This window comes from Corapipo altera, unplaced genomic scaffold (assembly GCF_003945725.1).
Source record: "Corapipo altera isolate COAL_440 unplaced genomic scaffold, ASM394572v1 181b, whole genome shotgun sequence".
NCBI lineage: Eukaryota > Metazoa > Chordata > Aves > Passeriformes > Pipridae > Corapipo > Corapipo altera.
In genome coordinates this window covers 711,035-728,927 of record NW_020884963.1, presented here as the reverse complement: position 1 = coordinate 728,927, position 17,893 = coordinate 711,035, and the positions used below count along the sequence as shown (strand labels likewise).

Sequence of the window (17,893 nt, the reverse complement as noted above, 5' to 3'; positions counted from 1 at the left end):
AAATGCTGGGATGCTCTTGTGCCCTGAGTGAATGCCGTGATCATTGGGCTGCAGGCAATTCTGCCGTTGTGTAGTGATCCAGAATTACTTCCCAGACCCAGGAACCTTCCCTGATAAAAATTTTATTGAAACCTGAAAAAATAAAAATTCAATGCACTTCTTCTTTTCCCTCTCTTTTTTTTTTTCTTTTTTTTTTTTTTTTGAGTGCTTTGGCCCTTCTCCTTCTTTTCTTCCCTTCCCAAATGCCCCAAATAACTCTTCACGTTTTGTGCCAGCCAAGTGCTGGGTTATACTGCCTGTAATTTTGAGAGGCTGAGCTGTTTACCTAATTTGGCCAAAATCTACTCTGTGACGATCACAGATATACGTTACAAGGAGGGTTTCTCTTTTTTCCCTTAATTAAACATAAATGCACATTAGTTGATAATGTCTGCTTTTAGTTTGAAATTGCCTGCCTAAATGCTTGGGTAATTAGAACGTTTTAACAAGCCCCACTGGCTCCATAGACCGTTTGCTCTGACTAGTAAACTTTTACATGTTTTTAAAGAAAACAAATGTGTGGGAAAAAAATGCTGTTTGTTTTTTGCCAAACCAAAGTATTAATCTGCCCTGGTAGCGAAGTTTCTTGGCCACGCCACTGACTGCAATTTCCAAAGTGTCATCTGTATTTTTCAGTTCTTCCATGTATAAAGAATCCAACAGCAGTTTCCTTCAAGGTTGAGTAAGTTTGAATCTTTAGGGGGCTGTAGCCACAAGATTTGGCAAGCCATTCACTTGTCATGTTAATAAAAAAGGAATTGTTTCTGCCTCTTTAAGCTAAATGAAGGAGTTGGATCAACTGGATTTTAATCATAAAGTCCAGATTCTTCTTGCTTGCTGGTGAATAACTTCATGGTGTTCAGGGGTTTCATCCAATTTAATTTTATTTAGAAGAAGAACCGAGCTTCTTCCACGTTACCCACCCTTGAATTTGCTTGCTTGTTATGCTGTTCAAGCCTAATCTGTTATCTTGATCTCAAAATGAAAATTGAGCCTTTCTGCACTTTTTATTTCCCATAAGCAATTGAATTGAAAAGTGGGGTGGTTTGGGTTTTTTTTCCAACTCCTTAAGTTGTTTTTTATAGGTGGCATGTTAGCTTTGAGGGCTGTTTCATGACTGGTAAAAGCTTATGTCTTGTAAAATCTATAGCTTTTAATACATTTTGTTTCTCACTTCAAACACAGTACCAAGAGAAGAAATAATGGAATATTTCATGGTCATGCTGCTTTAACAGTTCAGATTCTTTTTACTTGGTGCTGCTGATTCTGTAGCTCCAAAAGCTTGAGCTTAAAATTTGATTTCCTGAATTCTTTAGTCTGAAAAATGTGGAAACTTAGAACAAGCTGTAATACACCCTGAAGAACTGTCTTGCTTACATGATTACTTCTCCTCTGCACAGAGACTGTAAGAAACTAGATCAGGTGAATGATTATATTATCTGTGAAATGCAAAAATACAGGGTAGATAATATTTGTTCCTGAAGACAGCTTTTCCCCACTCTTTCTCTCATGATCTGTTTTAGTGTTAAGAAAGTATCACCCTTGACCAAACCCTGATTAATGTTAGGTTGCAATGTAGAAATCTGATGCAAACCACCAAAAATGTTAGTGTATTTTAACAGAAAGCCCTCTTGTTACTAATTACCCTCATTCTCTGTATCTGCCTGAAGAAAGACAGAACTTTGGGAGGTTTCTCCTTGCCTTCAGCTCTTGGGGTGAAGGGGAACCAAAGCACTCACAAGAGACCAAGATGTATCTTGCTTCAGGAACAAAGAAGGTTCAAAGTAAAATCATCAGACCTCTGGTTCCTGTAACTGAGTTTAGTTCACATGGGATGATTCTGGGCAGAAGTTTAGGGTCTGTATAACGGTGGATTTGCTGAAGCATTTTAAAGTAAAACAGAAGAGATTTAGATTAGATATTGGGAAGAAATTCTTCCCTGTGAGGGTGGTGAGGCCCTGGCACAGGTTGCCCAGAGAAGCTGTGGCTGCCCCATCCCTGGAAGTGTCAAGGGCAGGTTGGATGTGGCTTGGAGCAACCTGGGCTAGTGGAACGTGTCCCTGCCTGTGGCAGGGGGTGGAACAAGATGGGCTTTAAGTTCCCTTCCAACCCAAAACTATGTTGTGATTCAGTGATTCCATGAATTTGACCATTGTTCCCTTCAAGTTACCCACCAGGTTTTCAGTGCAGACCTGCAGGACAAGGTGCCATCAGCCTAGAGCTGGACGGTGCTTTGCCTGGCAAGTAATTCCACTGAAATAAAGAGAAATATTAAAATAGGAAGGGCTGAAAATGAGCAAGTGTGGTGGATGGTGAATACATCAGAAATGACCTGTGTGGGACTAATTCAGTGAGCAAAGCGGAGCTGCCTCGTACCTGACAGGTCTGAATTCAACATGGTGCTTTGTAAACAATAAATCAATGCAGGTTGTTTCTGTGAGTGCATAAAAGGTGTGAGAACTGTAATTTATTTTATAATAAATACTTGTGCTGAGCAAACAGTGAATGCAGCTATTAGAGACTTTCTCAAATACGTGATTTTAGGCTGCTGAGTGCCAGCTACTGATGTGGTAGTTGAGCTTTTAAAATGAAAAGCCTGAATTCCTTTTGAAGATTCTCCTGAATGCTGTTGACACTTGTGCTAGGAAAGAATACAGAGTAATTTAATTCATTACTTTACTTAAAGATAACACTTATAATTGCAGCATTACCCTCCATTGGTGTGCAGACTGTGAGGCTGGAGGTGTTTTGCTCGAATTTTTTGGAGATGTTGCATCCTTTTATTAGGAGTGCTGAAAAGCTCGGGAGAAAAAAATGTAGGAGGGAGAGGGGAGTTCAGGATCAGTCAGCTGGTGTGTCTGGATACAAGGACAAAGGGACAATTTTGCCCTTGGCTACAGTTTGACACTTCTACTAGATTCAGTCAGAATTATCTGTGTGTGCTGAAGGGCACAAATGTCATTTTTATGGTGTTCTATATCCTCAGTTGCTTTTTTTTGTAATTGGCTGCGGATCCCAGTGCTGTAATAGAGCTCTTAAATCCTGACCCCGGCCGGAACAGCTCACAAACACCAGTGTTAACACTTCTGTCCATTTGAAGTGCAGGGTTGTCCTGAGTCCTTCCACCTTGTTTTTCAGGCACCATCTTGTGTTTCAACCTGTTTTACTGGCAGCCTCCCACCTTCCTACTGGCTTGGGGTGCTCCTCTGCTTTACTGCTCTTGGTCCCCTCTCCCCTTGGTCCACTGGCCTCAGGCATCGCTCTGTTCCTTCCCTCGCTGTCTCCATCAGTTTTCCTACCCTTGGCTCCCCTTCAGTAGCTGAGGGTCCTTGGATGGGTTCCAACCCTCTCACATTCTACCCCTTTGTGCTCATCTTTTCTCCATCAGTCACCTTCTTTTCTGCTAAAAGAAGTGTTTCCTTGCCTGGACTGAAACCCCACCCTTCTAATCCCAAAGCTCTTCATCTCCCCATCCAAGGGCTTTGTGCTTCTGAGTTTTTCACTCTCCTCAGATTCTCCAGTGTTCCAGACTTTTGACTGATACCTGGCACCCCCTGTTTGAGAGGAAAGGCAGGGATTTTATTCTTCAAACCCTACAGAGAAGGGAGCAGAAACAGGATTGGCTGGAGCTGTGGCCAGTGTGCCGGGGTGGGACATTCCCAGCTCTGATCTGGGAGGGATGTGACATAATCCAGACATCATTTACTGGCTCCATATAACCTGAGGCATTCACACATAAATTCAGCCTGAATGCATAAGCTTGTATAAAGAGGATCCTTAAACTATCCTGGCTAAAAATATTTGTGAAATGCTGGGAAGCATCTTTTTGGTGCATTAGGATGCTCTCTTCCCTCTTATCTGTTACAGATATAGGGGGGGGTGGGGGTCGTGGTCTTAGGGATGTGTGTTCCATGGGAAATACTGTAAATGTTATGGGTTCATTAGTAAGTATTTTGGGCCTGGAGTCTAAAACAAAAGATGTTTCACAACTACAGAGGCCAAAGAGATGGAAGGTGTTATTGTAGGCTGACATGAATCTGTCCAGGTCGGTCCCTGGGTTGCTCCCTTCAATCCTTCTTTGCCCAAACAGTGGTTGTTCAGTTCAGTAAGTAATGGCCATTATTTATTATTAATTCAAAACATCCTGTGCAGGATTTTTTCCCATTTAAGAGCACATTAGCTTCTCCTGCCCAAGAAAACACATGTTAATCTGTTTTCCATTATTGTCCAGAAGATTTTTTCAGAAGGCGGTTCATGTTGCTCCAACAACATTAAAGGCTGTAATTAAAAATAATTTTCCATTAATTTATATACATGCACATTTACTTATTATGATCTCTTACTGCATTTCCCTGAGTGTACACACAGAAATCTAAAATGCTGTTGAAGAGTAAGTCAATATTCAGTGTAATGGTCCAGTGCCAGAACCTTGACATGCTTCAGTTAATGATCTTTCCTAACAAACACCTGCACAGGGAAATGGATCTTCTGTGGGAATCAGCACGAAAACGAACCCTGACTTTTCTGCATGGGCAGAGGAAGGGAATTCCAGCATTTCACAGCTTTTACTGATAATGATCTGCTACAGATTAAAAACAAAACCCAGACATTATGGTGTTGGCAGATTGCAAAAGGACTTGCTGGTAAAGCTGCTGTTCAGAGGAGATGAGGACAGTGTTTATTGCTTCCATATGGTCCAGGGATACAAGACAGGCAAAATGTCTGGGGAGAATAATATGTCTTATTATATTGATACAGAACATTCTTGAGGTCTGTCAGCCCTGTTCCTGGTACCTTTCCCAGGTGAGAGCCTGAGTGGGAAATATTTGCCCACGATTCAGCATGAAGATAAGAAAAGATTGCTTAAGGGTTGGCTCCATTTGTGTGAGTGAAGTGTTAGAAATGCTCATGTTTAAGGGGTCAGGTCTGGAAGCTGCCACCTAACACTATTTTTCCTTGACTGTTTGTATAGTTTTCAACCCTTTGACTTTCTTATTCAGCTTTGCAAAGTGCATTAAGAGTCCAAATTTAGAGTTTGATAAATCTGTGTCAAAAAAACTCTTTTCCGCATAATGTAAAATTAAATTTTTTGGTCTCTTTGACCTCCTGATTTTTTTTTTTTAGCCAAATTTAGAACGAAACTTCCAGGCGCACTGAAACAGAAGAGTAACAGGCTCCTTTTGTGTATGTGTATGTGGGTAGTTGACCAAAGAACTGCAGTCTTTGACTTTTCCATAATTATCACTTGTGAAGCACCTTTAGGTGTTGGAAAGATGCCACTGCCCTTGTGCAGAATTTTGGGGAGTAAGACCTTCAAAGATCAAATGAATATGCTCATATATTAATATACCTATTTCGTTGTAAAAAGGGAACAGGCAAAGGAGTTGGAGCCTTGCAAACCAGTCCACTGAGCTGAAACCCAAGAGGATTCCACCAGTCAGAGGATGAGCTGATCAGTCCTACTGGGTCCTTTGATAAATAAATGTTGAAAATGGTTATTGTTTGCGTGAATGTTGCAATTGTTACCGTGCATAAAGTTGTGTAGCAGGTGTTCTCCATGTGATAACAGAACTTCTGCTCTCTTGTTCTCCCAGGGCTGATGAAATCGAGATGATCATGACAGACCTTGAAAGAGCAAATCAGGTAGGATTTTAAATGAACCCTCCATAAAATTCGGAGTGTGACTTTGATTTTTCTCTTTTAATTCTCTTTTGGATTTCATGACAGTTCTTTTATATGCACTTAGCAGTCATAACTGTGTAGAGTAAGAAAATATGCAAATTTAGAGCAAAATACAGCTCTTTAGGGATGCTCTGCAAGGATTGTGTGCACAGTAGAGTGGTGCTTCCCATATATTTACCTTCTAATAATTTAAACTTACATTTCCCACTGTAGTTATTCTTGGCTTTATGTTTCTAAATCCATCATGCTGGTCCCTACTCAGACATTCAAGTGACTGGTTTACCCAAATTAAAGAGCTTCTGCCCTGTGGCAGGGCTGCAGCTTTTATGGACTTCTCCAGAGTTTTCTTTTCCCTTCCTTTTCTGATATGTTTTATTGGTGCATTAATTTTTAGCAAGGGTTGGATCAGACTTTGCCGTTAGGACAAGGAAGGAATTAAGTAATTTGTTCCTGCAGATGCTGATTTGCAGATGCTAATTTGGCATAAATGTCCCTCCCACCATCCCTTACAGGGCACACACTCCTGACAAAGTGGCACAGTCATATGGGACTTCTTAAGATAATAAGTTTTTAAAAAATCCAAACCCAACACCCGAGCCAAGTGCCCTTCTGGTGCAGTCTGTGCTTTGAGAGGCTGTTTGAGGTGGTGAAGGAGATGTTCCTGGACAGGCAGGATTCACAGGTCACACAGGCAGCAGAGGGAAACCTCAACCAGGCATTTGCTTTATCAGTGACATTCATTAAACCCTCTGTCAGGTAAAATCAGAGATTACAGTCTTAAATCTCTCAGGTTATGGATTTATAATCCTGCTGAACCTCACCTAAGAGCAGCTCACTTCCAGGAGGAATTGTGGCAGCTCCTTCCCCTCCGTGTGGTCCTGCTGGGTGCCCTGTGCTGTCAGCAGTGCTTGTGTGAGCCAGACCAGGCCACTGCTCCTGTTGAAAATGAACCCCCTCCTCCAGCTGCTGTTTGGTTTTGCCTTTTTCCTTTTGGCAGATCAGCTTTCAGCCCCCACCCTCCCCTGGTGCAGCTGTCAAGTCTTGCAAGTGTCTTGGCCTTTACATTAGTTCTTGATAAACTGGACAAATACAAATCACAGAATCATTTCCACTGGAAGAGCCCTCTGTGATCATCCAGTTCAACCATTAACCCAGCACTGCCAAGGCCACCACTAAACCATGTCCCCAAGTGCTACATCTTTTAAACCCTCCAGTGATGAGGACTCCACAACTGCCCTGGGCAACCTGTACCAGGGCTTGACAACCCTTTTAGTGAAGAGATTTTCCCTGATATCCAATCTAAACATCTCCTGAAACAACTTGAGGCTGTTTCCTCTTGTCCCATCACTTGTTACCTGGGAGAAGAGACCAACTCCCACCTACACCCTTCTGTCAGGGAGTTGTACAGAGTGAAAAGGTTCCCCCTGAGCCTCTTTTCTTCCAGGCTGAGCCCCCCCAGCTCCCTCAGCTGCTCCTGCTGCTCCAGACCCTTTCCCAGCTCCATTCCCTTCTCTGGACACACTCCAGCCCCTTAATGCCTTAATGAAGCTCAAAGCAGATTTGTAGGTTGTTGGGTTGATTATTTAGTCAGTAAAAGCAAACTGGTGTTTGCACAGTGGGTTTTTAGTTCTGTCAAAGAACTTTTGTAGACTGCATTAAATATTTATTAAAGTGCTAGTAATTATTTGGAAATATGTAGACTTTTTAGAAATGATGTAGGTGTTAAAAATGTTTTGGTAGAATTATTTTGTGATTTTTGCAAAAGCACTACATTTTACCAATGTAGCAATGATTTACCCGGTAGAGTTTGGGGGTTTTTTTTCCCTCAGAGTAGAAAGTGGGTTGTAGTTAAAGAATAGCTATTTCTGATTTCCCCACTGCCATACTAAAATCAATTGTATATGTTTGTACAGAAATGCTATTTTTCTGTCTAACTGGAACAAAGCTGCAATGTGGTTTGGTTTGTTTTTTTTTTACTTTATTGTGGTGGTTTTGTTGTAATTAGGTAAAATTTATAACTGCTTCTGTACATAACCCTTTCTTTGGTTGTAATTCAACAAAAGCTGGCTCTGTACATTAACATCAGTGTGCAGTTCATCTGAGCTGTTGTAAAGCCAGAAGAGAGGATTCTGTCTTCCCCTTCCCCATCTGCTCCTCCTCTGCCTTCCCCTCCAGCTCCTGCAGTCCCATCCCCTCCCAAAAAGCAGCTCTTGCAACTGGGGGACCTTTCATTGAGTCCAGTGAGCTCAGTAACTGCAGATTTGGGATGAAGGGGCCAAGTTTGTTTTCTGTGGGTTTAACAAATGGAGGCAGCTCAACAAACCATGGGAGAGGTTGCAGTGCCAAAATCAGAATCACAGAATGGTTTGAGTTGGAAGGGCCTTTAAAGACCATCTCATCCCACCCCCTGCCATGGGCAGGGACACCTTCCACTAGCCCAGGTTGCTCCAAGCCACATCCAGCCTGGCCTTGGACACTTCCAGGGATGGGGCAGCCACAACTCCTCTGGGCAACCTGTGCCAGAGCCTCTCCACTCTCACAGGGGAGAATTTCTTCCCAATATCCCATCTAACCCTGCCCTCTGGCAGTGGGAAGCCATTCCCCCTTGTCCTGTCCCTCCATGTCCTTGTCCCAGGTCCCTCTCCAGCTCTCCTGGAGCCCCTTTAGGCACTGGAAGGGGCTCTCAGGTCTCCCTGGAGCCTTCTCTTCTCCAGCTGAACCCCCCCAGCTCTCCCAGCCTGGCTCCAGAGCAGAGGGGCTCCAGCCCTTGGAGCATCTTCATGTCCCCCTCTGGACTCTCTCCAACAAGTCCATGTCTTCCTTGTGTTGGGGGCCCCATGAGGGACACAAGGGGAGTGTGTGGCCTCAGAGGAGATGGAGAAGGGAAGGGAAGGTTCACTGGTAGAGGAGCAGGAGCTGCTGCAGTAGCTCAGCTCATTTGCTGAAACATCCTCATAGTCTTTGCCTTGTGTGATGCTTTACCTTTATAAAACACTTTGGTAAATTATATCTAAGTAATCTTTGTAGCAGCAATTCCTGTGTTTTACCTCTTTATAGTTGAAAAAAAAAAAAATAGAAGAAATTAAATCTATTGCATAGGCCAGAAAGTGAGTTTGCATCAGGCTGAAGTGTTACAATTGCAGAAACAAGTACTTAACCTAATTATGTATTTAATAGTTAAATTAACATTTCCTTTTACCATTTCAGTAAGTGCTCATTCCCCATTATTAAGGCTACCTTTAAAGAGTAGTGCTCAGCACGACTCCTGCTTTGTGCATAGACTGCCTTGCTGATTTGGATGTGATGTTTTGCTCCTCTGGAATTAACACTGACCTGAAAGACTGGGATTTGGAGCAGAAATTTACATGTTTCCACTGAAAATGTGAAAAAAAAAATTGCTGTAAATTTTTAAAGAGCTGATATTTCTTGAAAATCCCTTTCTCTATTACTGCCCTTTTAAAATCCAGAGTTGGCACTTCAGAACTTCCTGTGTATGTGAGGACACCTCTGTGGCTCCTGAGAGATGGGCAGGGCCATTTCCCTCTCCAGTTCTGCAGGAATGAGGGTGTGGATGTACTCACTGACCTTGGTCCAGGTGTCCATATCCTGGATGATAAAAGCCTTAGGGACAGAGCTGATGTTGTGACTCCCACCCTGGTGTCCTGCTGGGTCAGACATGGGCCATTCTTCTTCAGACTCCATCTCCTCTCTTCTCCCAGTTATTCTCCTCATTTGGATCCTCAAGTTTTCCCATGCAGGAGCTTTCTGGGCTACTTTGTGTGCTGTCATCCCCAGAACAAATTACTGGCTCCTGGAAATAATTACCTTTAAATACCAGTGAGCTTTGCAATTTTCTGCTCAGACAGAAGAAGGGGAAGTGACCGCAAAGCTCCGTCTCTCTCCATTGTATCAGTAACACAAGGTATAAACTGAATTTGCCCCCAAACCATAATTGTGGGAGAAATTAATCCCTCATTTGAGCAGAGCAGGCTGGAGCAGAGGTGGGTGCTGGAGAGGAGAAGGTGGTAGCAACACAATGACTGGGGTGACAGCCCCTTCTTTAGCTGCTGATCCAGGTGCTCAGTGCTGTTAATCCAATATCTTGGGGGGGAATTTATGGCAGGACGAGTCCATTGTGACTGAGAGAGCTCAGGGTGATGTAAGTACACCAAGTCACACCCACTGTGAGGGTGAGGTGGGTCTCAGTGGCGACCTGGAGAGTAACCCTTCCACTTGAAAGTCCTCAGAGCTTTTATTATAAAAAAAAAGGCCAGAATAGTACATTAAAAGTGCTGGTTCACCTACACCTGCCTCAAGAGGAGCCATTAGCTCATGACATGGGGCTTTAGAAGGGGTGAAGGTCTGAAGCCAATAACCCCCACTTGATTTCATGGTAAAATGCAACTGCATCATCTGCCAGACAGCAGAGGAACTGGGGGTCCAGTCTCCCTCTCCAATCCTCTCCTCATCCCTGAGGTTGTGTGACTGTACAGGACTGAAGTCACAATAGAGCTAAATACAATAGGAATGGCTTATTTGCACTTTACTGACTCTCCAGCTCAAAAACAAAACTAACCCACGAGTTCACCCTCACATTTCCATGAAGATTTAATAATGCTGTAGTTTGGGGAAGGGACTCATTTTATTAACATTTCATTTTGCACAATAAATCACTGCATATTTTCTGATATGCTACGAAGTATAAGAATAAATAATTAAAACTAAACTACCCGTACTTGTCAAAATAAATGATTTATCATAGTTTGGGATACAGCATCTTTGAATTTTTTATTGTTTGATTCCCAGAATATTCTAATTTCCAATCAGGGAAGTTAATGAAGCTCCAGTGTACTTTTCTGCATTCACAGCAGTTACGGTTGTGTGGCTGTTTATTTTACACAAATATTTATGGTTAGCACTTTTCTGTACCTTTTCAAGTTTACACCTTTCTTGTAAGTGTTTATGGCAGTAAGTCACAAATCTTTTAGGATGGCAGATTTATTCAGATAAATTATTGTTCTGTTTCTATGCTTCATCCACCAATCTGGAGTCACCCAGTTTTGCTTGAGAAAAACTGAGGTTTCTGTTGGAAAGAATAATTCCTAGGTTGTGAAAGCAGAAATACTTTGGAGTGTTAAATTTTTAAAATGACAGTGAGGCTCATTTTAAGGTTTTAATATTGAGTCTAAGTTTGTGGTTTCATGTCACTGAGGTATCCAAATCTGTTTGCTGGCTTTATACATTGTTCACATAGCTTAAAAAAAAATAAATCCAAGAAGCTTTTTAATTTAGGCTTCCTGAAAAAAAAAAAAAAAAAGTCCTTTTACACTTTTGAAAGAAAAAGAATAGAACTTTAGTTAGGGTTGATTGATCCTGGGTTATTGTATTTTAATCTGAAGATGGAGGGTTAAAAAGCAGACTCCAATATAGGTATCCTTAGATTTTGGGAGTAATACCAGAAAGAGAACATGACACTTTTTTTTTTTTTTGTGAACTTTACTGTATAAGCTATAAAAGAAGAATTATTTTTTTTTTCTTCTGTTATCCCTTTGGAAAAGCAAAATGTTTCCATCGGTTTTCTTTCTGTCTTCACAGTGCTGATAGTGCTCCCAGATTTCTACTGCTTATTTTTTCTGGGGAATGAAAGTCAAATATAGAAACTTCTGTTATCAATAAAACAAGAACAACTGTTCTTTCTAAAATACAGAGCCATTTATTAAAGAATCTGGACTGGATTGGTACCGTTCATTCCACAGAAATGCAGTGTTGGATTTTAAGGTCTGTAGAGGAAGGGTTAGTGAATTTAAGCATTTTTTTGGAGCCAAACTGCCACTAAAATACATAAAACAGTGTCTGCTATAAAAGTAGAAAGAAAGCCTCACCAGGGTGTTTTAGCAGAAATGCTGTTCTCAAGATTATTTTTTATTTCCTTGGGTATGGCACCTTCCTGTCTCCAACAAATCACATTGGAAAATGGTTCGAAAAGATATTCCTGCTAAGTGAGATTGCCATAAAATATGTATGTTTTTGAGCAGCAGATGGAATAAATTCTCCTTTTCACTTAGCAACACAAATGCAAGACAGTACAGGTAGTGCTGGTGCTCATGGGAGGGTTTGCTCTGACCCACCATGGTGAGGCACACCCATGGAGAGGCATCCTTAGCTTTGTGCTTCCATGAGGAAGGGGATTCATCTTGCCATGACTCTTTCCTTGCACCAAGGCTCACACAGACACTGCCAGACAATTTGCTTTTTATTTCTGACCCCCTTGGCAGTGAACTGGATGCTCCACTCTCCTGGTGTGCCATAGCCCCATGGAATTGCCCCATCCCTGGAAGTGTTCAAAGCAAGTTTGGATGGGGCTTGGAGCAACCTGGTCTAGTGGAAGGTGTCCCTACCCATGGCAGGGGGTGGAATGAGAAGCTCTTTAAGGTCCCTTCCAACCCAAACTATTCCATGAATCCAGCAAAGTTATGCAGCTTTATGGCAGATGAGGTCATTCACTTAATCCTGGGATTTCACTGTCTGTAAAATGTGAATAATAACATTTACTTTACAAAGGGCATTGAGATCCTTGCTCGGAGAAGTGCTGTATAAAGGCAGAATATGGTTAATATTATTTTCATACAAACATGGGTTTCCTGTAAATGCCTGGCTTTCAGTTGGGAATACATTTATCTGGCAGCCTTTCAGTGCACAGAGGAAAGTGCAATAGCCTGAAGACAAGAATGAAGACAACTCAACCTCTTCTGGTTGGTGGAGTTTTTTCTTTTTTTGATGTAATTCTCCATTGTTGGAAAAAATAGGTGCCAGAGCCCTGAAGAATCACGTCCCTGATTTTCATCTAACCTTGCTTGCTGTTCTGTGGAAGTTAGGGCCATTTAAAGATTTTACAACAAATTTTTATATCTGGAAAGTTAGAACATTAAAGCACATTGAACCAGTGTGTTTTAATTGATCTCACGCTCAGAAACACAGCTTTTGCAGCAGCTTGCAAGTACGAATGTCAGCTCCAAGCGTGGTGATTGCTGCCACAACCAGGCTCATTAACTGCAGCAGAATTACTTGTGATAATACCCACTCCTCGCCCATAGGAAAATTTTGCCACACACAGCACTGAATTTAGCATGGAGCAAGGAAATACAGTTTGGCTGATGGAACTTTAAGGGAAAGGTTATACTTTTTTTTTTTTTATGTGTGTGTAAGTATCTCATTTTGCTGTTCACACCACTGGTCTTTGATCAAATTAACATTTTACTGTAAGTAGAAGAGCACTCAGTTCATGCTATTCATTATCTTGTCAGGAAACAAGGAGAATAATTTAAACTGGATGTATTGTGTAAGGCTTTTTTTCTTTTCCTTTCTTTTAATTGGAAAGCCCATGGCAGCATTGCGAGCGTGACCTCCTAGCTCCGCCGTGAGCAGTACAATATTTACCTGCTGTATGAGGCAGAATGAAAGTATTTTGAAATATTTTCTTACCAGGGAGGTGGTTCTGTGCTAGAAAAACAGTGGTATAGGAATTAGGAGGAATTTTGTGAGTGAACTATCTAGAAAAATAGGGGGTTTAGTCAACAGTAGATTTGCATGATCTTCATCAAAGCCACCTGTGTGACTGTCACTGGTCATTGAGGGTTTTCTTGACTGTACATAGGGTTTGGAAGTAAGAAACTGATAGTTTTAGCACTGATGGATAAAAAGCAACTGTGCTATGGCATATCCAGTGCCTCAGGGAGCTCCAGGAGAGCTGGAGAGGGACTTCAGGCAAGGGATGGAATGACAGAACCAGGAGGAATGGCTTCCCACTGCCAGAGGGCAGGGTTAGATGGGATATTGGGAAGAAATTCTTCCCTGTGAGAGTGGTGAGGCCCTGGTACAGGTTACCCAGAGAAGCTGTGGCTGCCCCATCCCTGGAAGTGTCCAAGGCCAGGTTGGATGGGGCTTGGAGCAGCCTGGTCTGGTGGAAGGTGTCCCTGCCCATGGCAGGGGAGTAGAACAAGATGTCTTTAAAGGCTCTTCCAACCCAAACCATTCTAGGGTTCTGTGAATCTCTAGATATTTCTTAGCTGAAGTGGCATAGTTTCATGCAAACAGAAGGTTATGTGAACTTTCCAGTGGCTCCACGTTGTGCAAGATTCCTTGGGTTTATCCATTTTCCATACTGGGCGCCTGTCTCTGGCTGTGCTCTCTTTTCTCATTTCAGGAAAAATTGTTCAACCATTTCTAAGAACAAGATTAGGGGGGGAAAAAAAAAAAGAAATTCCCCACATGTTCTGAGTTTTTCTTGCTGTTTTGGTGAGGAGCCTGCTGTGCCCGGATTTAATAGAAGGGGCTTGGCGCTTGAGGAAGGAGGAGGGTTTGCCTTTTTCTCAGGGTTGTATCTTCTGTTGCTTCAAGTAGAAAAATAATAAAAAAAAAAGAAGTTAAAACAAAACAACAGAAAAAAGAAACCCCAAGTTTAGCCAGCCTGTAAGAGTCTGGAAAAAAAGAGTTCACACAAACTCAACGGAATCTGGTTTGAATTTGTCGACTTTGCTGTCGGTGCCTGTCCCAGGCACGCTGCAGTCTGTCACTGGGTGAACATTAACCAGCCAGGTTTTCCTTCTCCTGGATGTGATGTAAGGTTCTGTGCCACTCTGGCACAGGGGGAGCACGGGGAGGGGAGACGCTCCCCCAGCCTGCTACGGCAACAACAGGATACGGACACGGTGTGGGAGCAGGAAGGGGAGAAGGGTTCATGGTGGGAGGGAGTGGGGAGGAAGACTGGGACACTTGGAGGACATTTTGTGAAGACTTTTGGAGAAGAAGCAACGAGGAAAAGAGGAAGGAGGAAAAGAGGAAGGAGATCGTGGGGGTAAGGCTAATTCTGGAAGTTTGTGTGAATTCGTTAAGTTGTGCGAGGTATGAGCTGGCTTTTGCCTGCCTGGAGCTAAGGGCACTGTGAAGCTCAGAGAAGATAAAAACAGTGCTTCCAGCAGCAAAAATTAGGAAGGGGACAGAGTGACAAACAAGGGACAGTGGGAGTGAAGAAGGCAAATCCAGAGGGTTTAACAGGGGAGCAGCACCGCAGGCACTGTGCAGGGTCTCGGTGCAGGTGAGGAACGGGCAGAGGCAGCTTGTGCCACACTGTTGTCGATGCTGCCACGCAGAGAGATGTGCCAGGGGCTTGAGGAACCCAAATAGCTCCAAATGGGGGTTGTGCCAGTGCATTCCTTAATGTTTCTGAAGCACTTAGATCCTCTGGTGGTGGAGCACAGCCTGTGAGGAAGTGATCAATGCTGTCAGCAGAGGAGGGTGGGATTAGCTTGCAGTAAATAAAGTTGCAGGGGTCACACACGGAACAAGGAGGACAAAGCCAAAGATCCGTTCACCGAGCAATATTCATCCCAGAGTTTGGTGGAGTAGAGACTCATTGGAAAAGAGCAACAGCAGGTCCTTTGTGGTGCCATCCCACCTCTCAAAACCCTGCACTCGGGGTTGGCTTTTCCAAACTTGTAAGTGCTCAGATTTGAAACTGCTGTTCTTTTAATAGGTTTTTGTGTGTCATTTATAATTCATATTGCAATAGCACCCAAAAGTGCTTTCCAGACGCTGAACACATCTGTAATTCTGACTCTAAAAAGCTTCCATTCTTGTTGGGGGGAAGAGGAAAATTGACGAGTATTTCCCAAATAGAATTGCCCGAAGTTTGTGCCGATGTATTTTTAACAATGCCTGGTATGAAATCTTGTCAGATATTATTCCGAGGATCACAACAGGTGTTGTGAATTGGCTGGGGAGGCTGTGCAGAAAGGGCAACTGACAGCTCACTGTATATGCAGATGTACCACCTATTAGCAATATCCTCTGTGGTTTGCTCGCATGCGAGCTGAATAGATTCTCCAAACAATGCTGCAGTGAATGGGAACCATCAGCAGAATTGCTCAAGGCTGCAAAACCCATTACTTATACAGCAGTAGATGCAAGAGCAAGTGCCACAGTGTAGTAACTTGTCCTGCTTTGCTGGAGTTGTTTTGCAGTTATTAGATCAATATATGTAACTCCACATCTAACAAAATACAAGGAAATAATTTATCTCAGTGTGGATCATTAGCTCAGTATTTATCCTCATATTTCTCTTTTTGTGCCTTTTTAGTGCTATTACCATTTTTCCCAGGCACATAATAGGTTGTGTGCCCTGCTCTCATTATTAGTGCCACGACACTTTACTTTTTACAATCACATTTTAATTACAGCTGCAGAACCTATGCAAAATCATTTAATACAATGTTGTGAGCAAATAGCGCAGATGATGCGTTTAGTATTTGATTGCTGTTAGTTTACTCATTGATTAAACGTGCAGAGGCTCTGCTTTGACTGGTGAGAAAGTCAGAGGCCACACACACACAGGGGTATAGGGTTTATATTTGCTATAGATTTATATTTGCTATAGATTTATATTTGCTGTAGATTTTATATTCACTGTCGATTTTTTATATTCACTATAGATTTTTTATTTTCGCTATAGGTTTTATATTCACTCTAGATTTTACATTTGCTCTGTGTTTTATATTTGCTGTTTCAGATGGCTTAGGTTTTCCCAAGGAGTAGCAAACAGTCTGGCACACAAGATGTGACTCTTTTGGTGGCTTAAAAATGGCAGTGGGAATTCTGTAAGGAAGGGACCCATCAGTGTAAAGGGTAAAAGCTGGTCAAGAAAAGTTTTGACCTTCGCTGGTGGCAGCTGATGGGTTTGGAAGAGTTGGTGATAGGTCTTGCAAGTGGAGATAGAAAATTATTTTGCCTGTTTTCTGCTAAAAGCACAGCATGATTTGCATGGAGTGGCCCAGGTGAAAAGCAGTGATTGCTGAAGGAGGTAGGCAGTGTGGTTTTGCAACAATAAAATGCATTTCTTTAAACAAAGAGAGAAGACAGTCTGGCCAGGAGGAGGATGTACTGTAAAACAACCAGGTTTTGTTCCACTTCTAACAGAAGCTTGCAGACAGTTATGGAAAGGACTTTGCTGCTATTTATTGCCTGAAGTTACTGATCCATCTGTCTCTACCCAAACTCTTGTACAGACGATATTTCCTCATAATTCTGCCTTTCTCCTTTCTATTATTATTCAATATTGAGATGGGAATTCTGACCAGTAGCCAAGTCACAGGCTTATCAGCTACTGTGTAAATCCTCAGCAGTTGGTAACTGAGCTGTGCAAAATTGTCACTTTAGGGTTAAATATTGTTGAATAAACAGACCTGCTGAAAGAACAGAATCTAACAGTTCATGTTTGGGGGAATAATTACTGCAGAAAGACAGCCCACAACATTGTATGTGTGTTTGAGAGAGTGGTCAGAATATCTTTTAATTCAGCATTTACCCGTGAGAATTATTCCCATGAGGAGCCTTGCAATAAAATCTGCTTGGTCTATGAGAATAGAAAGAAATTGAATAAAAAGACTCCATTTCCACTTGTATTTATTCAGTCTGGGAAATTCAGTGGGCCGCAGCATTAGTATCAGCAGGGGATTCCTTGCTCCTAGCGTTAAATTACTGTCATAATCGCTCAATTATTTCTTCCTTGTACTGTTTAAAATAAAAATCCATCACATTCTATGTTTTTTTCTAACATTTATTAGGTTGAGTGTTTAGGAAAATCAATTATATTCAGTCAGGCATGAATTGATGAATGTTCTTGTAATAATTGTCAGTTGTTAAACTGAATGTACTTTCTCTTTTCACCCCTTTTCATTTCCTTCAGAGGGCAGAGGTGGCTCAGAGAGAGGCAGAGACCTTAAGGGAGCAGCTCTCATCAGCTAACAAATCTCTCCAACTTGCTACGCAGATCCAGAAGGCACCTGATGTGGTGAGAGAAAATATTTACTGACTCTTACAGGTTTCTGACATTCCTGCAGTACAACTCTTTCAATTTATGCTCACAGCTATAAAAATAACTCTTTGGAGTCATATTTTAACTGAAATGGAAGGATGTTCCTTTGGGATTGTGGGTGGGTTCAACTTTTGAAGGGGTTGGTGGCTGGAGAAGACCCTGGAAAGGACAGAGGCCACTTGGCTCCGTGGTGATCTGTCACTCTCCAGGGTTGCAGGTCCAGGTGGATAGCAGCAGCTCTCAGAAATTATTTCACGTTGCTAAGAGCATCAGCAGAGCAAAAATAGAGGCAGCAAACCTGGA

At 42.3% G+C, this 17,893-nt stretch overlaps 1 protein-coding gene across 8 annotated transcripts in view; it reads left to right on the top strand.

Annotated features, from left to right (window-relative positions):
* Positions 1-17,893, top strand: part of CUX1 (cut like homeobox 1) — a 271,777-nt gene that overhangs the window by 166,629 nt on the left and 87,255 nt on the right. For 7 of the 8 annotated variants that reach the window (XM_027664422.1, XM_027664423.1, XM_027664418.1 and 4 more), the window contains exons 9-10: positions 5,634-5,682; positions 17,462-17,566. In XM_027664422.1, coding sequence (XP_027520223.1) covers positions 5,634-5,682; positions 17,462-17,566 — 154 coding nt within the window. Of the gene's footprint in view, positions 1-5,633; positions 5,683-13,762; positions 14,576-17,461; positions 17,567-17,893 lie in introns of those variants that run through there. The other variant, XM_027664420.1, reaches the window with a different exon arrangement.